This window comes from Cornus florida, unplaced genomic scaffold, assembly GCF_030987335.1.
Source record: "Cornus florida cultivar Cherokee Brave unplaced genomic scaffold, ASM3098733v1 CherokeeBrave_3.0.0_Hap2_Chr07, whole genome shotgun sequence".
Lineage (NCBI taxonomy): Eukaryota > Viridiplantae > Streptophyta > Magnoliopsida > Cornales > Cornaceae > Cornus > Cornus florida.
In genome coordinates this window covers 20,736,352-20,762,303 of record NW_026775577.1, presented here as the reverse complement: position 1 = coordinate 20,762,303, position 25,952 = coordinate 20,736,352, and the positions used below count along the sequence as shown (strand labels likewise).

The window sequence follows — 25,952 nt, the reverse complement described above, 5'->3', positions numbered from 1 at the left end:
TGGGTTTCCACAAGGCTTCATGGTTGCAAGTTCCTCAAGTCTTCCGCTTTCATCTTATGAAAAGGCCCTGCTAGAAAGAGGGCAGAAATTGCTTAGCAAAATAAATTTTAGATGGAGGGCAATCTGAATGACCAATATGATTGTATTCTCTTAATTGATTCAAGACATTTGAGCATTAAGGATTTTTTTTTTTTTTGGATGAATATTTCATTAACACTGTATGCTAATCTTGATTAATAGTTTATTTGAGTATTTATGTGCTGAATTTTTGGCTATTATGTGTTGTATATATTTAATTGGATAATGGTTTATTGAAGGTTTGTATACATTCTTGTAGTAGAAAGAAAAAACATACAAATCTAGTGACGCTGTCACAAATGTAATAATAAATAAAATATTATGTACTTATTATAATTTTTATTGACGCTCTATTTAGGAGGGTAGGTACCGTCCTTAAAGCCCTACTTTTTAGTGACGGTCATTTTTTATCGTCACAAAAAATCTTTTGCGATGCTGATGTTCTATCATTTTTCAACTCTCAAATAGTTACAACGCAACTGATCAATGAATACCATAAAACAAAATAATATTAATAAAATTGATGGACATAAAACAACTAAAATAGTATTAATAAATATAATGTAAAGTAAGTAGATTTTAAGATTGGAGTTCAAGCTACCATTAAAATATTGAAATAGAAACAACCCAACCCTAAGTAATTACAATGTACCACAATCAATCAAACAGAAAAAGAATGTCTCAATGTAACGATAGATACAAGAGTGTCTACCCCACAAAACCCTATCATACCAAGGACGGCGTGGTACAACAAGCTTCTTAAAGGTGTTCTCCTTAATGTTGTATGAGAAGATCATATAATTCATCTCGGTGCCTATGAGAAGTACCAAAAACACATCCCCTTCATCTTCGCCATGGATTAAACTAAGCTTTGTATTCTTGCAGACAACCTCTAATGCAAGATCAACAATCATCGTGTTAAGGCAAACTCGATACTTTGTTGTCCACTTGGAGTAATCACTTTCTATCTCCGAAACGTTGACATTGAATCCCCTATTATCATAATATCTAATATAATGCAAATGACCTCCGGACTCCCCAAAATGCCGGCATTTAAAACCTGCATCGTAGTTATATGGTGGAGATGGCATTGGGCAAAATATTTCTTGATCGACGTCGAAGTATAAGGAAGATTTTTCTTCGCGGTAAGAAAGCCAATGGATGGAACCATTGCAATAGACTCCTTCACTCAAGTCCACACTATGAAAATCACCAATATGATCATCCAGTGGTGATCTCCCCCAGTCATTGGTTTCCGACGAATAAATATGTATTTGAATCAAGTAGGCATTACCATGCTTTGAAGCCTTAACCAAAACAACTTTGTAGTGAAGTGATTTTAAAGGATCGAAAACCAAATATATATTGTCACCAAAGGAAGAAGTCGGAAAAGGCCACGGAAGAGTAGAGAATTGCTTGGTAGTAGGATTATAAACATGGTACGACAGCCTCCAATCGGAACTACAGCTCTGCAGCTTAGTAAAATAGATGAGTAGAAAACCATTACGAGAGTCTATGATTCTAGCATAGATATCAGGAGGAAAGAGAGGTGGTGAATTGTTTTCTTCTCCACCATTAATAAGGGTTGCAATATCACATTGAATCCTCAAGTCGCCGGAGTGAGTGAGAGGAATGTATTGGATGGTTACAGTTTGGGATCTAGGGTCAAAGAAAAGCCGGAGACTTTGGGATGATGATGAGATTGCCAGAAGAGGAGAGAGAAGCGAGGAGTGGAGATGAGAGAGAGCCATGCTTTACAGACTGACTTGAACCGAAAGAGGGATTTCGCCGACAGATGCTGAAGGATCTCCACCGCCAGGTCCCCGCCGATGATTTTAGCAGCAGCGATGGAAGCCATTCAATCAAACTTTTTCGGTTCTAAAGGACTTTATACAGCGAAATCAAATCCTAATAAAATACTGAATAGCTTTAATGCTATACAAAAACATACATATATACAGATATGTCGATATATTGGTGGGAGGGAGAGGAATCGACCTGTTTCCGCAAGGAGTCCCAGGAAGTAGGCGGATCCGTGTTGTAGAGAGAGAAGGGAAATCAGAATAGATATACAGATATATATATGTGTATTGTTTGGAGCTTGTACAAAAATAAAGACTTACATGTATTTATAATAAATAATAAATAATAAATAAAAATTTCGCCATTAGGAAACCTAAGAAGTTACAAAATTTTATAACATAAGGAAACTAAACAAAAAAAAAAAAAAAAGACAAAAAAACTCGCTATTATTAAACTGCTATAAAATTATATATAAATAAACAAGAAACCTAAATAATAAAAACTAGTACTAAACATAATAAAATTATACTACATCTCAATAGGTGCTCCAAAACTCCATCCTTAAACATGTTTTAATATTTTGTTATCGATTGTCATCCCCTACCCTCATTTTATAAACTTAGCTAATTATTACATATTCATCTTTCTAAAATATAATAAAATTCATTCAAATGCTTTTCAAATAATAAACAACATTGCTATTTTAGAGAATGAAGTAAATCTTTTTAAATTAAGAACACTCAAATTGTATAAATATTCAACAAATTGAAAGTATATACTTACATGTTATAAAAAATTAAAGTTGGAAGTTCGATAGATTTATAACTAATATGAAAACCTTTATAAAAAAAACAAAGATTTACTTATTCTTATTGAAAAATAGTAGAACTTATTGGCCATTAGAAGGGAAGAAAAAAAAAAAAAAAAAATTGTGAGAGTAGGGAAAATTAGATTTTGGTAACTAAACCTAAACAAAATTCTTTTAAAGTGACTCAAAGTAATAAAAAGATGAATTCTCATCAAATTTAAAACTTAAATACTAATGACCATTAGAAGTGTGGCCCCCCACTCCATTTTTCTTTTTTTTTTTCTCTTTTAAATTGGCGGGTCTATCTCCGGTGACACACAAAAAAGAATGGTTATATTTATAAAGAGCCATGAGGTAACTCTCAGAAAACATATATGCATAGTCCAACTAAACAACATCAATATGCACCATACCGGATACCCTAACGCGAGTTTCTTGTTGGGTTTTCGGTGGCCAACAGGAAAATAGAATTCCGGGAATATAATCCATGTACCATGCATAGCATAATCGAAGGCTTGGTGGAGGTCTTGTTCAAAGCTAATTAAGCTCCTCATTGAAGTCCGTATCCATTATTGCAGAAAATATGTTAGAACGTATTTGAAGGCTCAGTGCTGGTCTCGTTCTTGTGGTCTATTCTTCTTAGAATTCCAACTCCTCGTGGCCTTGCCGTGCCCTAACATTTACTTACTGTGAATTTGAAGTCTTTGACTCCATTAATCAACATAATTTCATTTGTGATCTTATTTGGTCAATTAAATAAATTTTGTAGACTATATTCCAATAATAATAATAATAACATTCATTCTTATAGCACCTTCACTAATCTATCACTTTCGTCACATTCATTCTTTTATATATATATGTTTATTGACAAGAAGTTTATATGCATCACACCGCCTTCAACCGGAACTACAGCTCTGCTTCTTATTAAAAGAGATAGGTAGAAAACCATTACGAGAGTCTATGATTCTAGTGCTAGCACGAGGAAAGAGAGGTGGTGAATTGTTTTCTTCTCCACCATTAATAACAGCTGCAATATCACATTGATTCCTCAAGTCGTTGGAGTGAGTGAGAGGAATGTATTTGATGGTTTCAGTTCCGGATCTAGGGTCGAAGAAAAGGCCGGAGACTTTGGGATGATGATGGGATTGCCAGAAGAGGAGAGAGAGAGGAGTGGAGATGAGAGAGAGCCATTCTTTGGAGACTGACTTGAATAGCTTGAATAGCTTTAATGCTATGTTTGGCGCACCTTACACCTATTTATACTAAATAAAAATTTAGTCCATTATATAGTAAGGAAACTAAACAAAAAAAAAGAAAAAGAAAAAAAGGCTAATATTAAACTTGCTATAAAATTATATATAAATAAATAAGAAACCTAAATAATAAAAATTAGTACCTAATACAATAAAATTGCACTACATCTCAATAGGTGCTCCAAAACTCCATAGCATTAAAATTAACCTCTTAACTATCCAAACATGTTTTAATATTTTGTTATCGATTAACACTCCCTACCCTCATTTTATAAACTTAGCTATTAAATATTCAACTTTCTAAAATATAAGAAAATTCGTTCAAATGCTTTTCAAATAATAAACAACATTGCTATTTATATCTTTTTAAATTAAGAACACTCAAACTGTATAAATATTCAACAAATTGAAAGTATATAATCACATGTTATAAAAAATTAAAGTTGAAAGTTCGATAGATTTATAACTAATTTGAAAACCTTTAAAAAAAAAAAAAAAACAAAGATTTATTTAGTACAATATGAAGAAGGAGAATACATACAACTTTTATATAAAACTCTCAAATTTTGATATATTTCTTTCTCACTTCTTGCTTGCATAGTTTTGTAACTAATATGAAAACCTTTATAAAAAAAAGAAAAGAAAAGAAAAAGATTTATTTAGTACAATATGAAGAAAGAGAATACACACAACTTTTATACAAAACTCTCAAATTTTGATATATTTCTTTCTCACTTCTTGCTTACAAAAGAATTCAAGAATATGTATTTATAGACACCATGACTCTAGAAAGACACAAAAGACAAGATAATAAATAAAACACTAACTTTAACACAAGTGTTTCATCTCCCAATGAGATAGTTCATGCATTTCACACTGGAGTTGGTTCATATATTCCACACTTGATTTGATTTATGTATTTGGTTTAATTTTCCAACAATGCCTCCCATAAACCAAATTTGCTTTTCATTCCTAACTTTGTAAGATTATTCTTGAATAAAATTCCACCAAGAGGCTTTGTGAATAAATCTGCCAATTGTTCATCCGTCTTACAATATTCAACTTGAATAATTCCTTCATTGACAAGCTCCTTTAAGAAATGATATATAACGGATGCGAATATGCGTCGTCCTTCCATGTAGAATAGAGATAGTTGAACTATTGTCACAAAATAATGTTATTGGCCATTCTTGCTTGTGCTTGAGATTTTTCAAAATACCTTGCAACCAAATGATTTGACAACTGGCAAGTGCGGCAGTAATATACTCCACTTTCGTTGTCGAAAGAGCCACAATAGCTTGCTTCTTTGAACTCCATGAAATTACATCACTTCTAAGATTAAAGACATAGTCGGATGTGCTCTTACTATCATCAATACTTCCCGCCAAGTCACTATCTGTGTAGCCAACAAGTTTAACCGAAACATTTGCTTGATAAAAAATATAATAATCAATGTACCTCAAAATTCTTTATGCAGCCTCCCAATAACTTGAATGTGGTTTAACCATGAATTAATCGGCTAATCAAACTTACCGCAAACATTATATTTGACCTTTTAGCTATTAAGTACATCAAATTTCCAATGCTTTCAAATGCAAAAATATTCTTTGCAATCTCCTTTGCTATGCAAACTTTGCATCTTGTCTTCTTTATGAGTCTATTTTTTTCTTCACCCAAACTAGAAGTTATCTTCACTGTGGTTCTTAAGCTTGGCTTGAAAATTTTCAAACTTCATGAATTTACTGATGACTTACTTACTTGAATTAAAGAATGTTTCCATGTTCACCCATGTTGTATCATTTGAGAAATATCATATAGAAAAATTCCTCAATATTTCTTCAACAAGATTTTCAATTCCTCCACCAAATTCAACTCTGATATTTTCTTCTTTTGTGAACACTTCACTATCTATTTCTTTCCTACTTTCTTTAACTTGATTTTTTTCGAATTCTACGTCTTTGAGTACTTCACCATTAGTATTTACTAATTCTTCTTTTTCCTCTTTTTCTTCTCTCAAAAGTTTTTCTTCATCACCATTAACTCCTTTTGCTTCTATTTTAACCTCCACTTCTAAAATTTTCTCATTTTCCATTTTTCTACTTTTCTCATCAAATTCTCCTTTTTCTAAATCTTCTTTTTCTTCCATCTCATCAAAATTATCTTCATTTTCATCTTCGCAAACAATTTCTTCAAAAAATCCATCTTCATTATAATTTGGGAACCAATATTCAGTTGATACTGATTTGAATTTATAATTGGATGAAGACATAAATTCAAGCTTTTGTCATGTCTGACTTGGAGATTTCAAATTTTCAACATGCTTCCAAACTTCTTGATGAACTGTATTTTTCAGTATCTTCAGCACCTGTTCTTCTTTTTGTTCTTGAATTTTGTTTAGCTGAAAACACTTTAAATTTTTTATCACACCATACCAAAAACCACATGCTTTAATTAAGATAAATCGAAATGATATTGCTCTAGTAGGCATAATTCGAAGGAATCAAATTTTCATTCATTTTTTTTTCGATCTTTGGACCTCCTCCTTGAATCTTGTTTGAGTTGATTTTTCATGAGCCAAATTTTATTTTACTTCATGTTTCAAAATCACTCCACCTTTCATACTTACAGATTCATAGAATCATTGTGGCTTTGATATCAGTTTGTAAGGGGCTCTGATATTAATTTGTAAGAGGCATTTAATATGAAGAAGGCGAATGCACACAACTTTTATATAAAACTCTCAAATTCTGATATATTTCTTTCTCACTTCTTAGTTACAAAAGAATTTAAGAATGTGTGTTTATAGGCATCATTACATGACTCTAAAAAGACACAAAAGACGAGACAATAAATAAAATACTAACTTTAACAAAAATGTTTTATCTCCCAATGAGATAGTTCATGTATTCTACGTATGAGTTGGTTTATGTATTCTATACTCAATTGGTTCATGTATTTGGTTTAATTTTCCGACAGAACTTATTGGTCATTAGACAAATTTTTTTGTGAGACTAAGAAATATTAGATTTTGGTAACTAAACCTAAATAAAATTCTTTTAAAGTGTCTCGAAGTAACAAAAAGATGAATTCTCATCAAATTTAAAACTTAAATACTAATGACCATTAAAAGTGTGGCCCCCACTCCATTTTTTTTTTTTTTCTCTTCTCTGTTAAATTGGCGGGTCTATCTGACACACTAAAAAGAATAGTTATATTTACAAAGAGCACTGACGTGACTCAAAAAACATATATGCATATATAGTCCAACTAAACAACACACCATACCGGATGCCCTAACACGAGTTTCTGGTTTGGTTTTCGGTGACCCAACAGAAAAATAGAATTCCGGGAATATAATCCACGTCCCATGCATAGAGAGACAATCTGTGAGTGTAATCGAAGGCTTGGTGGAGGTCTTGTTCAAAGCCAATTAATCTCCTCATTGAAGTCCGTATCCATTACTGCAGAAAATATGTTTGAACGTATTTGAAGGCTCAGTGCTGGTCTCGTTCATGTGGTCTATTCTTCTTAGAATTCCAACTCCTCGTGGCCTTGCCATGCCCTAACATTTACTTACTGTGACTTTGAAGTCTTTGACTCTATTCAACATAATTTCATTTGTGATCTTATTTGGTCAATTAAATAAATTTTGTAGACTATAGTCCAATAATAATAATAATAACATTCATTCTTATAGCATCTTCACTAACCTATCTTTTTCGTCACATTCATTCTTTTATATATATATATTTGTTTATTGACAAAAAAGCTTATACACATCACTCACATATCCACTTTGCTCGATACTTAAACCCTCACCATTCATTCTTATATTGGAATGAGTAATACAATCATTAGAATTCATTCATGACATTTCTTTATTGACATTTATATTGAAAATTTAATTAAAAAAATTATTTTATTTCTTACAAATTAATAAATAAATAAAAAACCATTTCATGCATTCTTTCGATACTGGGAAGTACTTTAAGGTCAAATTTTTAATTGAAAACTTGATCGAAGAACGAAAAAAACTTCTCCGTATTGATAATACTGATATAGTCAACCATTTATACTTCGTCATATAAGTAAATTAAAGTACTGTATTTTAGTGAATCTTATCCCTATACATTAATATTTAATAAATTAATAATACTATGCCACTAATGCAATAATCGCAATAAAATATTTCTCGAGAGAGGTTGGCTCATCTCTGCCTAGTCTTTGCCAGAAGACTTGGACCTTGGACTTGCATTTTTTCTTTGTTTGAAGAAGAAGTTGAAGATATAGATGACAAAAGAATTGTTTGTTGACCTAGACGTGGAATAAGCAAAGTACATGTTAACTCGCTTCTTTGTTCTTTCTTTTGGTCTTTTTTAAATGTGAAATAGGACTTTCTTGGCGTCATAAAACTTCTATTGGTTTCAAGACAAATTTGAAAGGAATTTTTACAACCGAACATGAATGCTTATATATTCCACAACCAGTCATGGACTCATGCATGCAATAACACCCTAAGTAGTAAATCTATAGCTTGCATTTCATTGTTTCCACACTCTCTCTCTCTCCTCCTCCTCCTCTCTCTCTATATTTATATATCTGAAAGTTCCATTCGTCAGCCATGGCAACCACAAAGCCTCACGCAGCCCTACTCGCCACCCTCGGCCTCGGCCACCTCATCACCGTCCTCGAGCTTTCCAATCGCCTCTTCACTCACCACAACTTTGATGTCACTGTCTTCACCATCTCAACCCAAACATCACCAACACAATCCAAATATCTCACTTCCAATCCCTTCGACGTCGTCACGCTCCCACCGGTAGAAATCTCCGGCTCGGTGGACCCCGACGCCACCATTTTCACCCGACTCATAGCCATGATGAGCCACTCAATACTCAACCTCCGGTCCGCAATCAACTCCATGGACTCCCCTCCAACCGTCCTTGTCGTCAACTTCTTCAGCACGGAGTCTCTAGCCATCGCCGACGAGTTCGGAATGTCGAAGTATGTCTACCTGCCCACCTCTGCATGGTTTATGGCCATGACACTGTAATGAAAATGAACTGTTGAGAATTCCTGGTAGCAAGCCAGTCCGGTTCGATGACCTTCTTGTAGAGGTCCTGGACCGGACCGGTCAAGTGTTTGATTTTTTTTTTTGAGATTATTACATATAAATGGGGTTAGGGCTCTATATTTACTAAGAGGCTGAGTTAAAGTCCCATAGTTTCTCTAAAATGTGTTTGACCCAAAAGCTGAGGTGGCACATGGATTTTTATTGTTTAAAAAATATGTTACCTAAAATGCCCTTCCTCCTTTTTTCTGTGTTGCCTAAAATGCCCTTTCTCCATATTTTAATATATTGACTTAATTCGTTCAGTGCAGCCCTCTCTCTCCCCGCCTCTGTAAATACATTTTACCTTTGGCCCTAACCTCATAATTCTCTCATTCGCTGCTCTCTCTCTCATTCTTTGCTATCTCTCTCATCGCTGCTCTCTCTCTCTTTCTCCACAACTCTTTCTAAGCCAGTCCCTCCACCCTCTCTCTCTTTAGCTTCATCGCTCTAGGAATTGAGAAACCTAGCTCAATTTTCAGTGCAACAACAATGGGCTCAGAAGAGGGATCAAGGGTTCTCGGTGAGCTTCAAACCATACATTTCTCAGTGCATTTTCATTATTTCAGTTGAATTTTTCTTTTTCTTTTTTTCTTTTTTCGGCTGTAATTTTGGATTGAGTTATGATGATTCGGTGTTTCTTAAGCTTTTTTGTTGTAATGGTTCTTGAATTTGTGTTTTTTTCCTATTGTAGACTATTGGGTTTTCTAAAATTAGGGTTTTCTTAGGTGGGCGGGTCATACCCAAATTAGGGTTTTGTGAATTGCGCTAATCTGTCTCACTGTTCTTCTTCTTGGTGGTCCATGTGCTTCATGAACTTTACTCTACTAATTTGGTAAGTACTCTCTGTCTCTGTCTCACACCCGTTTTGGGTGGATCTCCCCCGATAATTTGTGTTTTAGTTGATTATGTGTTTATGGTTATCTTGTTCTGGAATACATTTTTTTGGTTAGGCAAAATAAATTTTATTTTAAAAGTGAAATTGGTTCTGGTGATCCGAATTGATACTTGGCATTTTTAGTTGATTATGTGTTTATGGTTATCTTGTTCTGGAATACATTTTTTTGGTTAGGCAAAATAAATTTTATTTTAAAAGTGAAATTAGTTCTGGTGATCCAAATTGATACTTGGCATTTTACCATAGTTATATCCACCTAACTGGCTCTGACTTGGTCCTGGAGATAACTCCTTGGGAACAGCCCAATTGACCTCAACCATTTTACCATTGAGTTTATGAAAGGTTTTGAGCAACGCTTTGTCAACTGCATCCTTTGAATCATAAGTGATAAATCTAAACCCTTTAGGTCTCTGAGTGTTGTGGTCATACATCACCACTACATCTGTGATTGTCCCAAATTGATCGAAGTACATCTTAAAGTCATTCTCTATGACTGTGGATGCTAAACCTCTTACAAATATCTTTTTTGTTTGAATAGGGCCTGGGGTGGGGACCCCTGAATGATTCCATTATTTCTGTTCAGAATGTGTTGTTGGAACAGCCTTCTTTGCCTCAACCTATTATAGAAAGCCAGGTAATGGAAGAAAAAAAAAACAAAAACAAAAACAAAAAAAAACAAAACAAAATAATACAATTTCACATTTACAAAAGAAATAAAGTCTTATCCTTTAAGTCACTCTCCCTCTCTCTCTAAAGTTGACTTTTCTGTTACCTCTACTACTTCCATTAACAAGAGTTATATAAGCATGATTCGGCAAATGATCACATGTCCACATCTGCAAGCAAAATATGATCTTTTGCCACCCTATAAAAACTATATGGTAAAAATTGAGTTACATGGATACTCTTGGCTAAAAAAATTACTAGATTATAATGCAACCATTCTCCCAACCACCGCATATGGTAAAAGTTGAGTTACATGGATAGTCTTAGTCTTAGTCTTAGCTAAAAAATTTACTAGACTAATGCAATCATTCTCCCAACCACCACATTCCAAAGGCTAAATATTTGTGAGAAGATTCATATTACTAGCATTTAGCACTAGCAGCACTTTTCACTCTTTTCTTAACTTTTCTTCTAAGCATTTTACAGAAGAACCTTAGAAATAGCATATAGCACCAATCTTTATCTCTCCATAATTTCTTTTGGGCACTTTCTGATGCATGGATCATCTTTACTAAATCAATCTTTTACCAATGCTCACACTACCTTGAATGCAATTAAATTGCTGGATAAGTGCTTGACATTAACAAATCACTATTAAAATCACTGGGCCTTGACTTCTTTCGGGTGGAGAATATTTTCTTTCACTTTATTTTTTAACATTCTTTTATTTCACAAATCAGCTTGTTTACAGCCTACGAAATGGCTGGTTTCATACTTAAAAGAGTCTCCTTACAGTGGGCAGTCTAAGCTTTCACCATGTCACCTGACCCCTTTTTTTCATCAAATTATATATATATATATATATATATATATATATATATATATATATATATATATGAAGTAGCAATTTGAATACTAAAGAGTTGAACTATCACAAAAATATACCAGGCCACGTAGAAATTCCCACATGTTGAAGAACCTTCCACTTCTAGAACCTTTTCTCCTTTTGCTGATCGAAATGCAGAAAGGAGAGATGACCCTGATTGGGTCTTCAATTTTCTTATTGCCCTTTAAGAAAGACAAAAAAATTAATATTTAGAAGTTGGATTTGATATGACCTTATTTATAAATTCATGATAAGATAAATTATTTAAGCTTGAAACTTGAACGGAGACTTAAGAAAACGTCATCAGAATATCTCCCATTAGTTAACTGGACTCATGTACACTCAAGAAAATTAATTATTTATTATTTTGATGATTCTAACATCACCTCCATCAGCCAATAAGCTACCATTCACCTCAAGGAACCTCACTATCTCCATCTTAATCCATCAAGGCTTATAAGATGTAATTTCCTTGACTTCTGATATAATTTTTGCTGTAAAACAATTTCTTAGTATAACTTAGTTGTTAGTACTATAGCTCAATGTACATTCTTTCATAGTTGTATTAATTAGGCAATTTTTTTTTTTTTTTTTGGTCTTACATGATAGTGTTGTCTTTTATATCTGATGTAGTAATAAATTGCATTTTTCAAGAGCTCCAGTGGAAATATTCAACCTCTTAAGTAAACTCAAAATTATTATGTAATTGTTCAAAATGTTTTATATAGCAGTACTGTTAAGTTGGATAATGAGGTCACCTGCAAGGTGTTGGGCAAATTATAAATTATTTTTTAATTTTGATGATCCTTTTTAAAATTATTATTATTAAAAGTTTCGAATTATCTGTTTTTATATTGCTTTTGTTCCTTATTATTATTATACAACGCTTTAATATCTTAATTTTTATTGCATGTGATAGTCACAGAGACAAAGTGGTTCTTTTGTTCCAATTACACACAAAGACAGAAAGAATGCATGTCCATCAAATACACAAACAAGAGGACTCTCACTAGGACCACACAAAGGAAAAGGGCCATAAATTGGTTTACCACTGAACAAGGAAATACATACCTGTATTTGAAATGAAGTGGGATAAGAGGATCTCATAATCCAAAAAGTACTTGAAATGATGTGGGATATGGGACATTTGTAATGTTGAACAGTTTCATTTTTTTTGCTGGTATTTTGTAATTTGTTGGTGTTAGCTATTTTTTTAAGTTTTAAAAAAGAGTACCTTTACAACTTTTGATTGTGGATTAGGTTGGTATGTTTTTGCAACCATTGTATGGCTTATTATACTGGCATCTACCTTAGATGGAATCAAATGAAGTTGCTCTTTTGGGTTTTCATAAATTAGTATTGTATGGCTTATTATACTAGGGCTTCACTGAATTTCCTTTGTCTATTACATGAATGTACTATAAAAAAAATTTCATTCCAAAATTGAAGCTGTTGAATGAATGGAAAATTGGCCTGTTGTTTCCTTGGTTCCATGGTGTCGAATAGATGGATAATTTAATCTCAATAGTTGTCAAAGAGATACCACACTCTCTCAATAAACACTTCATAAGGGTAATTTTGTAACTCTGCAATGGTCAATAAAGTTAAAAATGTCATTTTAGCCATTGTAAAGGGCAAAATTGACCTTCTTCCCATTTATCCATCCTAACATTAGCACTAAACGTTTGTTACTTAACAGCATGGGTTAAGTTGATACGTATGGTCAAAGGTTAGGGGGTGTGCGTGGAATATTGAAACCTAGAAGGGGTAGGGGTGGAATTAACCCGATTATATATGTGTAATGTGATTAAGTTGCACATTACATCAAAAACAGCTCCTTTGGAAGCCATGAAAAACACAAAATATTCTCCAAGATACCTAAGCGAGTGTTCAGAAAACATGGTACCTGGACGCCAAAAAGTAGTACCTTCAGTTCAAAAATGTAGTACCTTTGGACAAAAAGTGGTACCTTCGCAAAATGGACTTATTTTTGCAATTGAAAATAGTATTACACCCCACACCGCTAATTAAGTTGCACATTAGATCAATAAACAGCTCCGTTCGGGCCATGAATAACATAAAATATTCTTCAAGCTAGCTAAGCTAGTGTTTAGAAAACATGGTACCTGGACGCCGAAAAGTAGTACCTTCAGTTCAAAAACGTAGTACCTTTGGAGAAAAAGTGATACATTCGCAAAAGGAACTTATTTTTGCAATTGAAAATGGTATTACACCCCACACCACTAATTAAGTTGCACATTAGATCAATAAACAGCTCCGTTCGAGCCATGAATAACACAAAATATTCTCCAAGCTAGCTAAGCGAGTGTTTAGAAAACATGGTATCTTGACGCCAAAAAGTAGTACCTTTAGTTCAAAAACGTAGTACCTTTCGAGAAAAAGTGGCACCTTCACAAAAAAGACTTATTTTTGTAATTGAAAATGGTATTACACCCCACACCGCTAATTAAGTTGAACATTAAATAAATAAATAGCTTCGTTCGGGTCATGAATAACACAAAATATTCTCTAAGCTAGCATATGTTTAGAAAACATGGTACCTGGACGCCAAAAAGTAGTACCTTCAGTTCAAAAACGTAGTACCTTTGGAGAAAAAGTGGTACCTTCGCAAAATGGACTTATTTTTGAAATTAAAAATGGTATTACACCCCACACTGCTAATTAAGTTGAACATTAGATCAATAAACAGCTCCGTTTGGGTCATGAATAATACAAAATATTCTCCAAGCTAGCTAAGTGGGTGTTTAGAAAACATGGTACCTGAACGCCAAAAAGTAGTACCTTCAGTTCAAAAACGTAGTACCTTTGGAGAAAAAGTGGTACCTTCGCAAAAGGGACTTATTTTTGCAATTGAAAATGGTATTACACCCCCACACCGCTAATTAATTTGAACATTAGATCAATAAATAGCTCCGTTCGGGTCATGAATAACACAAAATATTCTCCAAGCTAGCTAAGCAAGTGTTTAGAAAACATGGTACCTGGACGCGAAAAAGTAGTAGCTTCAGTTCAAAACGTAGTACCTTTTGAGAAAAAGTGGTACCTTCGCAAAAAAGACTTATTTTGCAATTGAAAATAGTATTACACCCCACACCGCTAATTAGGTTGCACATTACATCCATAAGTAAATCCATTAGTACCATAAAGAGTACAAACTTTATTCCAATCTAGCTAACTTGAGGAAATAAATAGTACAAAATATACTCCGACATCACTTGGAACATTGTTTCTTTGTTATTTATTTATTTACTTTTTAATTCTACAATATATCCTAAACACAATTATTCTCTACTTGATAGGCAAAGAAGCTGCTTTTAAGCCAGTTCCATAATGGAATAGTACCTTGCAAAAAGTTCTGATAAGTGCCCTTAGTTCTTCAAAGTTTTTCTCCTGGAACAGAGCTCTCAACGGCTGCAAATTCCACCAGCATTCCTTAAGCATTTTTATGGAGTTTTACCTTCCAAGTCTGTAATTAGGAGTTATGCAGGCAAATCGTGGCGGGTTGAAGTGAGAGAGGTTAATAACACAAAATATTTTGAAAAGGGTTGGCATGAATTTATCGAAGACAATTCACTAGAGTTCGGAAATTTCCTAGTATTTTATTATATATAGTGAGGAGATTTCCTAGTATTTTATTATATATGAAGAAGAACATTTGTTGGTTGAAGACAATGGCAAGCAGCAAAATCCTTTACGTCGGAGGGGTCTCATGGCCTCACAAAGTGTCGTGAGGAGTTAAAAATGGAATAGCTTCAAATATGAGGAGTTAAAAATGGAATAGCTTATAATGCTATAATGAATGGAAGCCAAATAATTTCGCTCCATACATCAACAAGAGAGAACCAATGAATGCTACTTCAACATAGGATTTGGTTTGTGTATTGACCATATAATTTTGTCTATAGAGATAAGATGAGGAAGTGGGATGGTTTTGTGTATGGACTAGAGCTGATTTTTTTATAGAGAGTCATATTCTGTGACTAGCCATGTTATTGAAGAAAAAGCCAAATTTTGTAAAACAGCCTTACTTACACCATGGCAGATAAAGAGGTATGGTCATATCATCAAGAAAAAGCCTTAGTGTTTGAAAGTTGTTATAAATATCTAATTGTTGTCATGAGGCAGAGTATTGGCATCCTTATTTGTAAGTGTAATTTACTTATCTAATGTTTTTATTTTAACAAAACTATTATAATGTTAATTTCTTTTTTAAATAGATTTCTAAGTGCACTTTGATTATGTAGTATATTTATTTTTCTCATATTTGATCAAAGCTATTCAAAAATCTATTTTCCAAATAGATTTCTAAGTGCACTTTGATTATCCAATTTTCTTTATTTTGATTCTATTTAATTAAAGTTATTATAATTTTATTTTTTTTCAAATAGATTTCTGCATTTTGATTGTGTAATGTATTTATTTATAAGTGCACCTAGAAATCTATGTGAAAAAAATAACAATTATGTAATGTCTTTATTCTGATAATGTTAATTTTTTGTAGATAGCTGATGGGAGGACGAAGATACTATGTTGTTTTCATTGGCCGAAATGTTGGAATATACACAAACCGGGATGAGTGTAAGGCACAAACACACGATTTTCCGAGTGATAGATTTGACAACACCTCACATATCTCTCTATATTACAGTTCTATCTTTAACATTTGTGTCTTCATATGTCTCCTAAAATAGAGCCCAATTCACCGACAAGTCAATTTTTCCAATGTGATGATTTGACAAAAGGGTCTTACACATCTCTCTTTCGCATCTTTCATAATAGTGGCATTAATGTTTCTATGCACCTTTAACCATGTGATGAATTGACAGGTCTTACACATCTCTCTTTGGCATCTTTCATAATAGTGGCGTTAATGTTTTTATGCATCTTTCAAGTTGTGCATGAATAGTGTCTGCCTATCACTATACAAAAAATTCATTCTACAATTACAAAATTCATCATTTATCAATGTTCCAAAACAATTCACCATTCATCAATGTTCCAAAATAGGAACTAAATCCATTTGTCAAGAATATCATTAATTTCCTAGCACTGCTGTTGAAAAATTTATAAACCTTCAAGCACTTGAGACTTACTGTCTGCACTTATCAAAAAACCACCTCATTGTCCATGGTACAAAATCCAAGTAGCTGCATCACACAAGTCTGAAATTCAGTATGCTAATCACAAAAAGGAAAGAGCAAGATTGTCATTTATGAATCAAATGGAAGTCATCATCATTGACAAACAAAATGTAGCGAAGAAACTACTACCAAAAAGCACGAACAAAACAACATACAGAAATAAACAAAACCAAGAAAAGGTAAACTATTGCAAGGATCAACTAATTAAAATATATAAGATCATATGGTCACTTAAGGCACGTTGGCCACTGCGATATTTCAATCTTGTTAAATATTATTACATTGACAAGCACAACACAAACCATTTATATTTCTATGAGGGAATTCTCATTTTCTCAACTTTATATAGGGCACATTTGTAGAAACACAATCACTTATTTTATTGAAGGAAAAATAAATACACACTTGAACACATTGAAAAATAATTACACACCAAATCTCGATGGAGGAGATGACGATTACATGCCAGTCGTCATTACATAAAAAAAATGAACCATCAATGTAAGGAGTTAAAAATGGAATAGTTTTGAGAACGATTGAGAATGTATAACTACTTTCAATCCACGCATCTCTTGACAAGTACTTTTGCTCTATATAGTTTCGCTCCATACATCAACAACTGAGACTTACTAGTGCTAATGTTATGGTTTTGTGCATATGTCAAATGTCTATTTATAGAGCCCAGTCTATTTATAGAGCCCAATTCACAGACATGTGAATGAATTGTACCCTGTCATGATTTGACAAAAGGGACTTACACATCTCTCTCTTTGGCATGATAGGGGTGTCTTTCATAATAGTTCACGTGTTTATGCACCTAGCACCACTATTGCTAACTTTAGCCATGTGATGATTTGACAACACCTCACATATCTCTTTATGTCATCATATGTTTTCTAATATAAAGCCCAATTCACAGACATCACATGAATTTTAGCCATGTGATGATTTGACAATATCTAGACAACAGAGAAAAAAAAAAAAATTGAGGCTCAGTAATTTAGGAAAACAGTGACAGCTAAGGGGATATAGATATCAGACAAGACAAATTGAGGACTTAATAAGGAAAATAAATTAACCTTCATAGTCTGAGATTGGGTACTCCTTCCAAATCATCATATCTATTTTAGTGTATGCCATAGATTCATGTTATATAAGTTTTAAACAAGCTTTATATTCTTAACCAAACATATTCTCTTATATAAAAAAGGTTGAGGTGGAAAGAGCTGTGAGTATATATGATCGTTTTTTCACTTTACCTTATATTTTCAACTTTTAGTGATGATATATGATCGTTTTTAGCATAAAGAGGAAGCAAGTCTGAAGTGTCAACAAAATAGGAAAATCTATTGTGGTGTGCGTAGACATGCAATTAAGTAAATCAAGTAGACAATGAATCAAATCAAGTCATGGTAAACATGAGCCTTGATATCAAAAAACATTATATCTGATGATAAAAATCATTTAGAGTTATGATCACTAAAGGGCACAAATTCCAGTTTCAAATTTATATAAAACACGTGTAAATAAATGATGCAAAATAAAGACTTGCGTGTACATGCATTCTTATGTATAACGCAGTGATTTGGATCAAATATTTTTTTTCCCTGGGATAAGATGATAATTATCCAAACGCATCTACAAACATAAGACTTTGTATAATAAAGGAGAGGAAAGGCAAGGAATATGGATGAAAAAAATAAGTCTAGGGAAGTTAAGAAGCGCATTGGAAAAAGCACAACGGAATGTGAACGTTGATGTTGAAGAGCTGTTAGTGGTAACATGTGAAAATATAGTATATAAAAAAGGTTGAGGTGGAAAGAGCTGTGAGTAGTAACATTTGGAAATATAGTATAAGAAAACAAATGCATTCATTAGAAGGCAAAAGGTAGCATTAATCGAGGATGGTCAAAAGTGAAACAATCAGAAGACATAATAGTATGTGTAGTTAACAGAAACTTTGGATCAAGATATAGTTGGATTTTGAGAATGGATCTGTGTAGTCGAAATCAAGAAGCTAGGATATAAAGCTTAATTTAGTTCAGTTGACTTTGATAGTTTATTTGAAGGCAGGGCAAAAACCCGACTAACTTGGGACAATTATAACAAATGTATTATGAGTTCCTCAACAGAAACAGAAAAGTAATCGAACAAATCCAAAAGCGGTGCTATAGGAACCATTCATTTTTATTAACTCTAATGATTTAATGTATACAAATGTCATGATTATTCAATCTAGGAGAGGCTACAAATTTCGATGACCTTGATAAACTAAATGCCAAATTAAGAACGCATAAAAATTATTGAATCTTTACAACAAACTTCAAAGGAAAAAAGTGTTACTAGATTAGAGAAGCAATCACATCTCCTTGATCAAGTACAGTGAAAAGATTGAAAAATATTTTAAGCTTGCAAATTGTTGTCACCAGTCCACTCAAATATTACAAGTTACATGAAAAATGAAGTGGTAAGATAAATGAGATTCCATATTCTAAAGATGAATCTACAAAGAAATATTTTAGAGACATAACCTCATTTTCACCATGAATAAAGTCAAATGTATAATTATCTTGGCAAGAGAACTTTAAAAATTGGAAAACAAAAAATCCCACAAAGACATAAAACATCAATTTTGGAAATTCATTTTGGTTGAATTTAATAATTGCAAAACAAAATTACATAAAGACATAAAACAATCAATTTTGGAAATTCATTTCGGATTAATATACCCGTGTCACCTTTTTTCCTTTTAAGAGGAGGGCATTCAATACAAGAAGGCATGCCAAGAAATATTTGCATTTGACCTTTTTTTTTTTTTTTTTTGATAAGTACATTTGACCTTCATTAAATATCCATTCTTTGTTGTGTTTTAAAGTTTCCCTGGTAGGAGTTGCAAATCCACAAAGGTCCAAAACACCAAGGTAAAGGATTAGAACTTAACCGAGACTCTGAAGATAAGCAAGAGCAATTCTTAGAGTACCACAAAAGATCAATGTACACAAATCCAAAGCAACCAATTCCACCCTATTTGATTAAAGGCACTACCTGAATTCCATGAAAATCTACAGAAAATATGAGAAGTAACTGACAGCTTCATTTTGGGCCTCAGGATTCATTTAAAAGTAGTAACCAATTAGGTTGGCAACACAACTTATTGTTGTCAAAGTATATGTGTGTGTATGTGTTCAAAAGAATAAAGGGTGGTGGAGATGAAGTCAACTCTAGAAAGCTTCTTTGTACACATAACAATGAAGGAATACTACTGCCCTAATACTTAGGACTACTTCAATTAATCAATTGAATATATTTTCCCACATTTGCGCAAGTAGTTGGGAAAAAGGCTTGGTAATTGTTGTACATTTAAATAAGAAATCAATTATGCATTTTGACATGTCCCGACTCGCAACCAACCATTTCTCCCTTACGGGTTCCTTAGAACAAATAATATTAAAACACAAAAAATATGCTAATGCTAATCTTGAACCCTTCTAATGAACAAAATACAAGCCTGGTACTCAGATCAAAGATTGGGGAACCCATTTACAGAAAACCATTTCATAGACTCCAACATAAGTCATAATCACTTAAAAAATCAAAGCTAAACAAATTATACCCATTTTCCGGAAGTAGAGAAAATTGGTGACGAGACGCCAGAATTGATAGTGCTTGACCATAGTGCCAAACAGTTGGTGATGAATCGGGTAGAAACTAAAAGGCAAGAAAAATTGGGTGTGAACTTTAAACACCTTCTAGTAAAAAAATTCTTTTCTTTTCACATAAATCAAAAAATAAAAAATAGTTAGAACCCAAATCAGCAAAAATCCTGCTAAGGATGACAACCCCATGATTTTGTTAAGCAACAAAAGGAACAAGATGAACAGAAAGAATTCAAGAATGAAAGGTACCTTCGTCCTGGTAGAACTGAACAATAGTGACTGGTCGCCGGCCTTCGTCGCTCCCCTCTGGTCGCTGCTCACTAATAGCCTGTCGCTGATCGCCGCTCGCTGTTCATCGTGTTCTTCGTCGCACGAAAGTCATCATATGGTTAAGGGTTTGTTCATCGCTATTTACAAAGAAGGGGGAGAGAGGGTTGCACGAATGGAATGTGAAAGAGGCATTAGGAACAGTTTTTTTTCATGTGCCACCTCAACTTTTGGGTCAAACAGAGAAATACTTGACTTTTACTCAATGTATGGGTAAATTTGGACCACTAAGTCCATTTATATGTAATAATCCTTTTTCTTTTTTTTTTCTTTTTTCTTTTTCTTTTTTTTTTTTTTTTTTTTTTTACAAAGTCAGATGTTTGATGATTAGTGCGTATTGGGTCTCAGATGTTGACCGATGATGGAGTTTTAGTGAACACGTGACAGGATTTGGAGAGCACAACAATTGGGGCCCTCAGAAATTTGAGAGAGACTGTTAAAGAGGTGCCGGTTTACCCGGTTGGGCAACTGATCAGACTAGTTCAACCGTCCGATTCGAGGAGCAGTGTATTGAATTGGCTAGACATGCAACGTAGGGAATCAGTTCTCTATGTCTCCTTTGCGAGTGTGGGACTTTGTCAAGCCAGCAAATGACCGAGCTGGGGGGTTGGAGTTGAGCCGCCAAAGATTTGTTTGGGTGGTACGTCCACCCACGGGCCACAGTGCACTTGATTATTTTACCGCGGCAGCCAACGGCTGTGATGGGTCTTTAGATTTCTTGCCTGATGGGTTTTTGTCCCGGACTAAGGATGTGGGCCTAGTGGTCCCAATGTGGGCCTAACAGGCTGAGATCTTGGCCCACCCATCAATAAGAGGATTTTTATCACATTGTAGGTGGAATTCAGCTCTAGAGAGCATTATCAATGGAGTGCCACTGATAACATTGCTACTATTTGCAGAGCAGAATATGAATGCTGCTTTTTTGACGAAGGAGGTCGGGGTGGCTTACAGGCCAAAAGTGTCGCCATCCAAGGGAGTGGTGATGAGGGAGGAGATAGAGAAGATGGCGAGGTTGATTATAGAGGAAAATGGAATGAACTGTAAAAGAGGTAAAGTGAAGGAACTAAAAAATAGTGCAGTGAATGCTTTGAGCAATGGGGGGTCCTCTTACAATCCACTATCTCAAGTGGCCAACAATTGCCAAATGAAATTAACTGAGCAAGTCATTTGCTGTGACTGAAACCATGGGCTTATTTTTTTTCAGTTACTACGTATCTTTTCCTACCCACCATCTAATAATCTTGAAGCATTTTATTTATTATAATCAGTATGGGAGAGGAGTGAAAGGACGGAAATTGAGCATTATGTTTTCCTTTGTTACCTATGGACGATCCAACATTCACAACGAATTTTTTTTTTTTAACCTCGAACTTCTACTTTGAAATGTAAACAAATACCAGTATGTTATAGGCTTAAAGCCTTTGATCCCACGCTTGTTTTTAACCTCAAAACTTTTCCTTTGTTACCCATAGATGATCCAACATTCACAACGAAATTTTTTTTTTTTAACCTGGAACTTCTACTTTGAAAACGAAATTTTTTTTTTTAAACCTGAAACTTCTACTTTGAAATGTAAAAAAATGCCACTGTGTTATAGGCTTATATAGCCTTTGATCCCACGCTTGTTTCTCGCAAGTACATAGATTGTGAGAGAACTTGGACAAACAAAGCAAGTGAACTGAAAATATATTTAAGAATAAAAAGGATTATTCTAATAGCAAAACCCAAATGGGGTACATGGTATAGGAATAAAAAATGGGTTCATTATTAAAAATCTACACATGGGTTTGATCTTTTGGGCTGGTGGTCTTGATTTGGTAATTTTCAGCCCAATTAGCATTTTTTTTTTTTTGAAACAATCTAATTTTTGCATGGGAGGGGTGGTCAAAAAAATTCTTGACGAAACAATCGTGGATAAATAATAATAATAAAAAAAAATAAAAATATTGGGAATATATAACTAAAGGACAGTAGCGATAGAAAACTGAAGTTTAATAAAGTTTATCATCATGAATTTGCACAAAGAACTCATATTGATTTTGAAAGGCGTCTTCTTTAATTTCTTCGGATTTACAAAAATTGATCGAAACTACTCTTCCTGGTCATCCATCAAAAACCACCCTTGAATTTCCACAACAAAAATTGTTTTCTTGAATAAATTTTCAGTTTAAAGAATACAAACCCAAAAATTTAAAACTCATCTCAATTGAATCTTTTTCATATATATATATATATATATATATATATTATAAAAATAACTCTTGATTTCAAAGATGAGAGAAATATGAAAGAAAAAAAAAAAGAAAAAAAGAAAAAAAGAAAAAGAAAATAGTTACCGCCCAAGTGATCAATGAATATTCATTCATATGCTTTTCAAAATATAAGAAAATTCATTCATATGCTTTTCAAATAATAAACAACATTGCTATTTTTGAGAATGAAGTACATCTTTTTAAATTAAGAAAACTCAAATTGTATAAGTATTCAACAAATTGAAAGTATATAATCACATGTTATATATATATTTATTGTCAAGAAATTTACACACATCACTTATACATCCATTTGCTCGATACTCAAATCTTCGCCATTCATTCTTTATATTGGAATGAGTAATACTATCGGTAATTCATTCATGACCTTTCTTTATTGACAGTTATATTGAAAATTTATTAAAAAAAATATTTTATTTCTTACAAATTTCAAAAAAAACCATCTCACTGAGAAACTTGATCCAAGAAAAACTTATCTGTATTGATAATATTGATTAATATTTAATAAATTAATAATACTATGCCACTAATACAAGAGCAATAAAATATGGCTGCCTCATCTCTGCCAAGTCTCTGGCGAATACTTGGACCTTGGACATTTTTATTTTTATTTTTTATTTTTGCCGTAATTAAAATTAAAGGGCTCTGGAGATGTGGGGGTAACGAACTCTTATCTTTTGCTGTATCTGATTTTGAAAGAAAATTTTCTTATTTTTGTTAATCTTATTTACATTGTAAGAACATATGTCAATTGAAATTGAACACCAACCAACAGATAGCAGTACTTTAGAGAGGATTAGTCAATTCACAATGGCACAATGCAGTGTTAAAATAAAAATAAAAATAAAAAAATAATTTCAAAATATACTTAAGTAAAATACCAAGAGTAAAGTAAGTATGATAGCAACACAAGAAGTAGACACCTGAGAACTAGTCACCGCCCAACCGCCCAAGTGATCAATGAATACCATCAAACAAAATAATATTAATATAATAAAACTGATGGACATAAAACAATTAAAATAGTATTAATAAATATAATATAAAGTAAATAGATTTACAATTGGAGTTGAAGCTATAATTAGAACACTAAAATATAAACCATTCAACCTTAACCGATTATAATGTACCACCAGGATCAATCAAACAGGAAAGAGTGTCTCAATATAACGATGGATAAAAGGGTCAAAGACGTAACAGGTACAACCCACTTCTTAAAGGTGTTCTCCTTAATGTTGTAGGAGATGATCATATAATTCATCTCGATGCGTGCAACAAGTACCAAAGACACATCCCCTTCATCTTCATTGTGGATTAAACTAAGCGTTGTATCCTCGCGCATAACTAATGCAAGATCAACAACCATCGTCGTCATGTTAAGGCAAACTTGATACTTGGTTGTCCACTTGGAATAATCACTTTCCATCTCCCAGACGTTGACATTGAATCCCATATAATAGTTAATAACATGCAAATGACCTCCGGACTCTCCGAAATGATGCAAGAATTCAAAACCTGCAGATGGTGGAGTAGGCATTGGGCAAAATCTTTCTTGATTGACATCGAAGTATGAGGAAGTTTTTTCTTTGGGGTAAGAAAGCCAATGGATGGAACCATTGCAATAGACTCCTTCATTCAATGATTTCGGGGTAGGATGAAAATCACCAATATGATCATCCAGTGGTGATCTCCGCCAGTCATTGGTTTCCGACGAATAAATATGTATTTGAATCAAGTTGGGATTACCATGCTTAGCCTGAACCAAAACAACTTTGTAGTGAAGTGATTTTAAAGGATCGAAAACCAAATATGGATTAATGTCACCAAGGCCAGTGAAAGTTACCGGAAAAAGCCACGTAAGAGTAGAGAATTGGTTGGTAGTAGGATTATAAACGTGTGCCCCGTGGTAATTTTTAAAAAAATTTCCATATATATGACAAAATTTATATAGTGCCCCCCCTCAAATTTGTAATTCTTAAAATTATATTCTTATTTTTTCTTTATTTTCTCTTTTACTCTTCATAGAAAAAGTCAAAATTTTCTTCCTCAATTGGAACTTTTTAACTATTTCCTATTAAAGTTTTTTCATTTTTATTTTCCTTTTATATTTTAATAATTTTCTTCTTCTTTATCTTTTTAAATTTTATAGTTGTTATATATATATATATATATATACTCGGTATTATTATTATTTTTTGTTGGCAGTGCCCCCCTCTCACTTGAAATCCTGGCTCCGTCACTAATTGAGAGGAACGTATTGAATGGTTAATTGTTTTCTTCTCCACCATTAATAACGTTGCAATATCACATTGATTCCTCAAGTCGTCGGAGTGAGTGAGAGGAACGTATTGGATGGTTTCAGCTTGGGATCTAGGGTTGAGGAAAAGGCCGGAGACTTTGGGATGATGATGGGATTGCCAGAGGAGAGAGAAGTAAGGAGTGGAGATGAGAGAGAGCCATGCTTTGGAGACTGACTTGAACCGAATGAGGGATTTCGCCGGCAGATGCGGTAGGATCTCCACAGCCAGGTCCTTGTTGGCGCCGATGATTTCAGCAGCAGCGGTGGAAGCCATTCAATCAAACTTTCTTGGGATTTGAATCTTGTGACAGCGAAATCAAATCCTAATAAAACACTGAATGGCATTAATGTTATGTTTAGCGCACCTTACACGTATTTATAATAAATAAAAATTTAGTCATTAGGAAACCTAAGAAGTTAAGAAAATTTATAACATAAGGAAACTAAAAAAAAAACTACCTAATATTAAACTTGCTATAAATATTCAACAAATTGAAAGTATATAATCACATGTTATAAAAAATTAAAGTATCAATTACGGCATAAATATGTTAGAACGTATTTGAAGACTCAGTGCTCGTCTCGTTCTTGTGGTCTATTCTTCGTAGAATTCCAACTCCTTGTGGCCTTGCCGTGCCCTAACATTTACTTACTGTGAATTTGACGTCTTTGACTCTATTCAACATAATTTCATTTGTGATCTTATTATAAATAAATTTTGTAGACTATA

The 25,952-nt window shown here is 33.4% G+C and overlaps 2 protein-coding genes, 1 long non-coding RNA gene and 1 pseudogene across 3 annotated transcripts; 1 reads left to right on the top strand and 3 right to left on the bottom strand.

Moving 5' to 3' along the window:
• Positions 1-5,755: 5,755 nt before the first annotated feature.
• On the bottom strand, positions 5,756-6,214 carry LOC132316382 (rRNA-processing protein EBP2-like). Its single transcript, XM_059814864.1, has one exon. It carries the CDS (start codon positions 6,212-6,214, stop codon positions 5,756-5,758), a length of 459 nt encoding a protein of 152 aa, XP_059670847.1.
• A 9,941-nt stretch (positions 6,215-16,155) lies between these two features.
• On the bottom strand, positions 16,156-20,916 carry LOC132266747 (uncharacterized). Its single transcript, XR_009468703.1, has 3 exons — positions 20,573-20,916; positions 20,281-20,375; positions 16,156-16,673 (listed from the first exon to the last, which is right to left on the bottom strand). It is a non-coding gene; the product is annotated as an uncharacterized LOC132266747 (long non-coding RNA).
• Positions 20,917-20,986: 70 nt separating this feature from the next.
• LOC132316381 (anthocyanidin 3-O-glucosyltransferase 5-like) lies at positions 20,987-22,262 on the top strand (annotated as a pseudogene).
• A 1,799-nt stretch (positions 22,263-24,061) lies between these two features.
• Positions 24,062-25,496, bottom strand: LOC132316380 (F-box protein At5g07610-like). Its single transcript, XM_059814863.1, has 2 exons — positions 25,143-25,496; positions 24,062-24,679 (listed from the first exon to the last, which is right to left on the bottom strand). Exons 1-2 carry the CDS (start codon positions 25,494-25,496, stop codon positions 24,062-24,064), a joined length of 972 nt encoding a protein of 323 aa, XP_059670846.1.
• Between the last annotated feature and the right edge of the window lie 456 nt (positions 25,497-25,952).